The sequence below is a fragment of the Leucopleurus acutus genome, assembly GCF_964270905.1.
Source record: "Leucopleurus acutus genome assembly, chromosome: 5".
NCBI classification, from domain to species: Eukaryota; Metazoa; Chordata; class Mammalia; order Artiodactyla; family Delphinidae; genus Leucopleurus; species Leucopleurus acutus.
In genome coordinates this window covers 125221170-125229386 of record NC_139147.1, presented here as the reverse complement: position 1 = coordinate 125229386, position 8217 = coordinate 125221170, and the positions used below count along the sequence as shown (strand labels likewise).

Here is an 8217-nt window from a genome sequence, read left to right as displayed (position 1 = left end):
TGGAAAAGTGGTATAATATGATGAATTCTCAAATGGGTTCAGGCAAAGGGTCTGGAAGTCATCATTTCCCCCAGGTTTTGCTATGATCAAACAGAACATAAAATGTCTTTTGCTGGCTGTAGTAACCAAAGTAGCATGTCCAGGTCAAGGAAAATAATGGCTCCAATGTTCTAGGCACAGATTTGACCTCAGGTGGGATATCGAGTTTTAGATGCCATATTCTCAATGTTCTTATATATTTAATTTATGAGAGTAATGTAATGACATTATAAATAAATTTAGAAAAGAGAGAAAAGAAAATCAACCATAATCCCACTTCCCTAATGTACGTTAGAGGAAATTTATGTGGAGATCATTCCGGTTAGAGGGAACAGCAAGTACACAAACCTTGAGGCATAAATGAGCTTGGTGTGTTCAAGGAGCAGAGAAGGCAGTGCAGCTGGGGTAGCCATGTCCCGCCAGGTGTTCCAGGTCTCATTCTGGACATCAGCTCCCAAATCAACAACCTTCCTTCTCTGGTAATCCTCCCCAAACACACTAACCCAGGAGGGGGCTGTGGTGTAGACCTGGTGTGTGTTAAGAGGGAAGGGGATAATAGATACAGTTGGGTCCTCTCTCCAAGGCATTTGGAATTGGGAAGGATAAGGGTCAAGCAGTCTCTCTGTGAAGCTCTGTGACCCTGGAAGCTGTGAGGAAGATGCTGTGTTCTCTACTTCAGCCAAAGGCAAAGGAGGCAGGTCAGCGAGGAGAGCAGCAGGGTTGCTGAGCCGGGTCCAGCCAGCTAACTTCCGGGTCCATCCATCATGGGAGTCAGCTGCATTCCTGCCTCAGGTTCCAGGGGCCTTCCCTAGAATCCCTATCATACTTTCTCATTCCTTTAGCTCAAGTTGACCTGGGTCAACCACTAGAGGAGTGTTTTGAGAATGGAGTTCTGTGGTCAAATAATTTGGGAAACAGTGGGTTAAATCAAATATAATAGCTTTTTATCTGCAGGACTTCTCAGAGCCTTTAATAGGATTAGGTACATTCAAAAAGGAACTCTCCAAAAAGGAACGCAAGTGAGATGCATTTCCTACATTGACTTCCTAGGTTACCCTGGGAAATGTAGTGTAACAGAATGTTAAGCTGGGAGGTTTCAGCTTCTGCTTTGGCCAGTCCTGGAAGACCAAGAACAACAGAGGAGGGTCCAGCTATTACGACCACTAGGAACACACGTGTTGCTGAAAAAACTCATCACAGCCAGTAATTTTATCCAGGAAAGAGGAAGGAAAAAGCCAGAAAGACAGACAGAGAGATAGCTGAAGGACAGAGGAAAAGAGAATTCAGTTACATTGTGCTTGCTGTCCGTTGGGTCTGGTCCTTCAGTAAAACTACTGAAAGAGTGTAGAATAATTCCAAATCATTTGTCAACTCCAAAATCACATTCCAGTAATCAACGTGCTCACTCAGGTGAGCCGCCTAAAATGCATGTCACCCACAAGACCTTCACCTGCTCTGATCATTCAGAAAGGATTAGGTAGAAACCTTGGGCTTCACAACTGGCCGCCAAGCACCCCAGGGCTTGCTCATTATTTCTCTTGTTAGTCACCATCGCTTGCGGTACCGGCGCCCCCAAATGAGGAGGACTGGCCCGGCCCGGGAAACTCCCGATCTGATTGATGCAGAAAATGATGTTCCAAACTGACACCCAGCACAGAGGGTGGGAGTGCAGGGTAGAGAGTGCTGTGGGGCAGAGGAAGGACCCTGAGCTCGACCAGGTGGGGCGGGGTGCTAGGTCTAAGCTTTATAGGTGCAAGAGGAGGGGGCAGCGATACAGGGCTCTAGGGTCCACCCAGGGAGCTCAGACACAGGGCGGGGCCCACCCTGGGGCTGGGAGGCCCTCGAATGGCCAGGTAAGAGCCTACTACACTCGCCTGCACATTGCAGACTGGGTGTAGGAAACAGGTTTTAGGTGATGTTTATCCATGACAACCCATTTGTCCACATGCCTCGGTGAGTCATCAACTGCCTGGGGTAGGACCTGGGTGTGGCAACTGCAACCTCTTCGGATGCCTGCGCGGGACATGGCGTCTGAAGGCTGCCTCAACACAAGGTTGCTTTTTTACACCTCCTTGGCGCCCGCTGAGCAGCCTGACCCCGCCCCCTTCCTCCTGGGCCCGCCCCCGGGGGCGGAGACATCCGGAGCTGCGGACTGGTCGAGGAAGGGAGCGCGGCGGCGGCTCAGCGCATTCCCAGTTTAGAACTCGGAGTTTTGGGCGCGGAAACTGCGCGGGCGAGTCAGCCAGGGAGTCAGCCAGCCTCCCCCTTGGAGGACAGATGTGACCGGGCGTCGCGGCTCGCGGACCTGACCTCAGGTGAAGCTCTCGGAAAGGGCAGACGGAGACGAAGAGATGCCGGCGGAGGAGCCCTGCGCCCCCGGCGCCCCTGGTGCCCGGGGGACCGAGCGCGCGCCGGGCCCCGAGGCGCGCCTGTCCAGCCAGCTGCTGCCCGAGCTCTGCACCTTCGCGGCGCGCCTGCTGTTCTACCTGGTGCCCGTCTATCTCGCCGGCTACCTGGGGATCAGCTTCACCTGGCTGCTGCTCGGCACCCTAGGGTGGATGTGGTGGCGCAGGAACCGCCTCGGGAAGCTCGGGCGCCTGGCGGCCGCCTTCGAATTCCTAAACAACGAACGCCAGTTCATCAGCCGCGAGCTGCGGGGCCAGCACCTACCCGCCTGGGTGAGCCGGGCCGAGCCGGGCGGGGGTCGGAGGTGGGGCGGATGCTCTTAAAGGTTCGGAAAGGAACCTGCGGTCTTCCGGGGAGCTGGGGCGCGCAGACCCGAGGGAGGGAGGGAGCCTGGAGACCCGCACACCTGGTCCCCCACGGATTGCGGCGCAGAGACCCTGGGGGCGGTGGCCGTGTCCCTCGCCGCGGCGCCCCTCGGCCTCATTGCCACTTCTGGTCCGGCTGTGCTGGCAGGGGGAACCTGGGTTTCACCTGAGGTCCCAGAACCTGGGAGAAAAATTACGGGCGGGCCACACCCAGGAGAAAAACAAGGGCGTCTGGGACTCTGCAAAGTTAACTCGTGAGGGAAGCAGTAGACACTTCTTCCACCCGCCTGTTGAGTGAAAGAAGAAACGCAGGGCACAGCACTGACAAATACAGCTGTGACAGAAGCTGGCAGACTGGTTGCCTTTGGCAGAGGCCCGGTCAGAGGGAGGGGCTAGAGATGGGAGTGCCGGGATGGGGTTGCCGGGGGGAGGGGAGAGGCCGGCGGCCGCCGCGCTGGCTCGCGGGCTTCTCTCGCTCCCTCGCCTGGTAGAGATGCTCAGACGCACCGAGACACACCCACACACACACTCACACTCTACAGCTACAAAACCATCTCCTGGTGTGGAATGGCCTGGACTATGGCTTCTCAAAGGCTTCTGGGTCCTGAGAATCACTTGGCCCACTTAATAAAAACAAGCTTTAGGCCTCACCTCACAACCCCCAGGTGGGACTGAGGAACCTCAGTGAGTCTTATGATCAGGTGAGTTTGGGCCACCAACTGCAAGAGGGGCATTCAGTCTAAGACTTGGTCTGCAGCAAACCCCCTTCTCTGGGTGATGAACTGGTGTTGGTTGTCTCTGATTTCTTCCAGAAACATTCAGGCACACAGGGAGAGGTGTCCAGAGGCCACCAGACCCCTCATTTCCCCTGGCTTGAGGCCTGTACTCTAAAATCCAGCCAGGCTATAGGTTCCTCACACTTGCCCATGACAGTAACATCTGAAGTGGGTTGAGAAGATATTAGAAAGGCCTATGTATACTTATTTTATGTTAAAAGAGAAATTAAGCCTTATTGCATTAGTTTTCCAGGGTTGCCGTAAAGTACTACGGAGCGGGTGGCTTAAACAACAGAAATGTATCAAGATCAAGGCGTCAGCAGGGTTGGTTTCTTCTGAGGCCTCTCCTTGCCTTGTAGTTGGCTATCTTCCCCTGTGTCTTCACATGGTCTTCCCTCTATACTTACCTGTGTCTGAATTTCCTCTTCTTATAAGGTCATCAGTCAGGTTAGATTAGGGCCCACCCTAATGGCCTCATTTTAACTTAATCACCTCTATAAAGACCCTATTTCTAAATACAGTTACATTCTAAGGGACTGGGGGTTAGGACTTCAACATATAAATTTTGGGAAACAGAATTTAGCCCATAATACTAATATATGGATTGACAGTAAAGCTTTGTAAATAGGTTTACATATATATTGGGGAGCAGCCATGGAGACAGTGTTTGGGGCCTGTCTCGCCCAGACCTTGGTTTTCTTGCATGAAAGGGGATTGATGGCTTGTGATCGTGGAAAATGTGGACACAGAGAGCAGGCTTGGACCTGTTCACACTCCTTGTTCACTGCTGAGGGAGCCCAGGCTGCCTGTCAGACCTCTGTCATGACCCCCATGGCAGCCTCAGCCCACGAGGGTGGGCCCGTGATACCTCACCAAGTGACATCCCTTTCTTTCTGCCCCTCCTGGTGTTAGGGAGGCCTCCAGACACTTAGCTGTATGCAAAGGCAAGGTTTCTGAAATTGGGGTAAGAATTAGAATCTGTAGGGGCCTTGACAGCCCCAATCCCCCAACACCCCCCACCCACAAATGCCATAGAAACCGTTCTGGCTCCTCTTGGGGGAGGGGTCCCCGGAACTACGTGGACATAGCCAACAGGGAGCTCAGCCTGATGGATGAGACAGAGCACAAGACAGTATCTCCTGGTTCTCACCCCATAAACCACACCCCAGGCCTGACCCAGCTGGGTGCAGGGACACACAGAGGAAGGCGATGGTGTCTCACCTCCCAAGAGGGCAGTCTGGGGCGGGAGGCAGATGCATAACAGGTAGTTCCATAGAGGTCTCAGGGAAGCTGGAAATAGGAGTCTGAACAGGGTCCAGTCCAGGGTCAAAGGCCTGGAGGGAAGGGCACCCTACCTGGTTTCCACATCAGATTGTCCCAGACCACAGCCTCCTGCCTCCTTGGCAGGGTCCTGGGAAGGGCCTGGCCTCCGCCTATGTTCTCCAGACCCTTCTGGCAGGCTTGGCTGGCCAGTGTGCTGGGCCAGGGCCTGGATAACCTTTCAGATTGAGGCAGTGGTACCCCAAAGGGCAGTCCAAGCAGAAGGGGGCTTGCGAGCCTGCATGGAGGTGCTGTGCGGCTGGTATCTGAGGGCTACTGTGTGGTTCGGCCTGGCTGGCGTGTGCGGTGTAGGCTGAGGGACAGGGGCCAAACTGAGGCAGGTCTGATGGAGGTTAGGGCTGATTCTGAAGGCTGAAAGGAGTCTGGGCAAGGTTTAGGAAAGGCCCTGGAACAAGCAGCATGCAGGGAGGAGTGAAGCTGGAGGAAAGAGACCAGTTGAGAAAGTGATTTGAGCCAAGATGGCCATAGTGGAGACTAAGAGCTGAGGGTGAGAGCTGTGCGGAGGCGGACTCCAGGTGCTTGGCGGCCTCTAGAATGCAGTGAGGGAGGGGTCAGGGCCTTCTGCTTTCTGATTTGGGGAGCTGGGTGCCCATTACTGGGACTGGGAATCCAGAATGTGACGCAGGTCTGGGGAAGTTGGCTGTCTGTGTGAACACCTGGAAGAGCACGCACATAGACGTAAATGTGGGCTTTTGGACCCGCCTCAGGAAGGTTTCCAAGCCCAAGGATGATGTGGAAAATCTGGAACCTACTTGGTTGAATATCCTTCTTCTGGCCTCTCCCTGCCTCCTGAGGACACACACTGTTTATGAAGACGGAGGGACGTGGCTCCCGTGTGGTAGGGACAGAGTGACCCTTGTCCACAATTTCAGAGCACGGTGTCTCTATCTTACACGTGGACCTTTCGGCACACCTTCTTCCTGTTTTAAGAACTGGTGTTCTTGCATGAATGGGGATTGATGGCTTCTGACCTCCTTTGGGAAGTATTTTTACTAATTAACCAGTAGTCAGGGGGTTGAAGAAAAGGTCTTGAGGGCCTCGCAGCCATGCAAGTCATCACCCAGCACCCAGCGCGTGAGGGTGGATCCCAGCCCCCCTGCTGCTTGCCCGGCTGTGTGTGCACCTTGCTCTAATTTGCACCAAGTCCCTGTGAGGGGACGGAGGCCAAGGCCAGGCTGAGCCAGAGCCCAGAGGCCATCGCTCTCCCCTGCCAGGCCACAGCGGTCCGTTCTCAATGGAGCTGTTCTTTCCAGCCCCATTAGGCTCCTTCTCAACACTTCGCTCCAAGCTGCTGCCTCCGGGTGGTCAGAGAAGTTGCTTTCCCTCACTGGGTCTCATTGTCCCCACCTGTAATAACCTGTTAAAGGGGGTTGTTTCTGGTCCAACTTGAGAGACCTGCTCCTCCTCTGGTTCCCTTCCATGGAACATACAGCTCAAGGAAAGGATTCTTCTGCTTTAGAAGGGGTGACGCGTGAAGATGCTGGGGAGCCCCTTGACTTGTGGACGTGGCCCGGCCACATGGAGAGAAGGCAGTTCGTCTTCTGAACAGGGGAGCGGCTGCTGCCTGCTGTTTACATGCGAATGTTCCTCTCACTCAGTTTTTAGACATATTTTTCAAGAAATAAGGAGCCTCGGGCTTCCCTGGTAGTGCAGTGGTTGAGAGTCCGCCTGCCGATGCAGGGGACGCGGGTTCGTGCCCCGGTCCGGGAAGATCCCACATGCCGCGGAGCGGCTGGGCCCGTGAGCCATGTCCGCTGAGCCTGCGCGTCCAGAGCCTGTGCTCCGCAATGGGAGAGGCCACAAGAGTGAGAGGCCCGCGTACTGCAAAAAAAAAAAAAAAGAAAGAAATAAGGAGCCTCTTCGATCAGCCCACCTTGCCAGGGCTGGGGGCCGTGGACAGCACAGTGACCAAACTGGAACCCTTGATCCCACAGAGCTGGTGACACCCCAGCTCCACCACTCACCTAGCTGTCGGCCTCGAAGGCTCAGTTTCTACATGCATTCGCGATGAGTTGAGTCTGAAAAGCTGCTTGTTCGAAGCCTGGCACGAGTACATGCTCAGGGGGGCTGTCACTGTATCCTCCTCAATTTCCCAGGCCTCCTAACTCTCCCTTTTTCTAATACGAAACTCATTACCAAATGGCCCAGCAGCAAACATGGCTCCAGGGATGGATGGCTGCCGGGGGCAGCACCCGTCGGAGACTCCTGCCTGGCCCTCAACCCTTCCTGGGGTTCCGTTCATGGAATTCCAGCTCTAGTGCTCCAGAAACTTCCCGTCTGGTCTTCAGAGTCAGTCCTTCATGCTCTGGGCTCTTCAAGACCCTTCCTGGGGTAACTTTTGCTGCTTGATGCCTCCCCGCCCCCGAGGCCTGGGCCCTGGCTGGAGTTCCAAGGCTGCCTCCCGGATCTGTGTACGATCTGCCCTTCCCTGCCCCGTGTTTATGGGTTGCTCATTGAGCCCGAGACAGCAGGCAGAGCTGGCCCCTCTGTGGGAATGTCCCCAGTGACTTTGGGGGAGCCACTGGGAGGTGTGAGCTGCGCCCCGATGACCCGCGAAGGCCGCCACCCAGCCACACAGAGGAGCAGGGACTGGGGCCTTGCCTGCCCCTCTGCCTGTTCCCCCCACCCCGCCATTCAGAGTTACTTCTCCTGGCGGAGTCCCAAGGATTTTTAAATCTCAGGAAACCTAGAGCTCATAGCCCAGAAGTGTGCCCACGAGCTGGAAGAAAGTGCTTCCCCACTCCCCTTCCTCTATGGCAAATAGAGAAGAGACAGTTAAGATGTTTTCTGCCCCAGTGGGAACTATTAAAGGGACAAAGCCCCGTTCTCTTTACACACCCTGTCACTTCAAGTCAAGGGGATGAGACTTGCGTCCCTTGGGCCACACTGGGAGTCAGGGCTCAGCTCTGGTGTGCCCTCTTTCTGTAGGATGCCAGGTGGGACTGAGAAGTCCCATCCCAGTGTGCCCGGGGTCACTGGTCCTTGAAACGCTCACAGTGAAAAACCAAGGAACCCCTCCAGGACATGGGGTGTTTCAAGACCCCAGATTCACCCGCTCCATTCTCTTGCCCATTCTGTGTTTACTTTCTAAAGTAACTGGTTAAAAATCTCATTTTTCCGGTTATAAAAGTGCAAATATCCCCATGTTAGAAAATTTGGAAATGGTCCACAAGTAAATATTAGAGTAAGCATTTACGTTCCTGCCACCCGGGGATACACCCTATGTTTGGGTGCACTTCCTTTGTATAAAAGGTCTATGAAAAGTCTTTTGAAAACTTGTACCTTTGAAA

At 54.4% G+C, this 8217-nt stretch overlaps 1 protein-coding gene across 1 annotated transcript in view; it reads left to right on the top strand.

The window, feature by feature from the left end:
- Positions 1-2390: 2390 nt before the first annotated feature.
- Positions 2391-8217, top strand: part of ESYT3 (extended synaptotagmin 3) — a gene marked incomplete at both ends in the record, with an annotated part of 56797 nt that continues 50970 nt past the window's right edge. The window contains one exon of the mRNA XM_082840302.1: positions 2391-2717. Coding sequence (XP_082696428.1) covers positions 2391-2717 — 327 coding nt within the window. The remainder of the gene's footprint in view (positions 2718-8217) is intronic.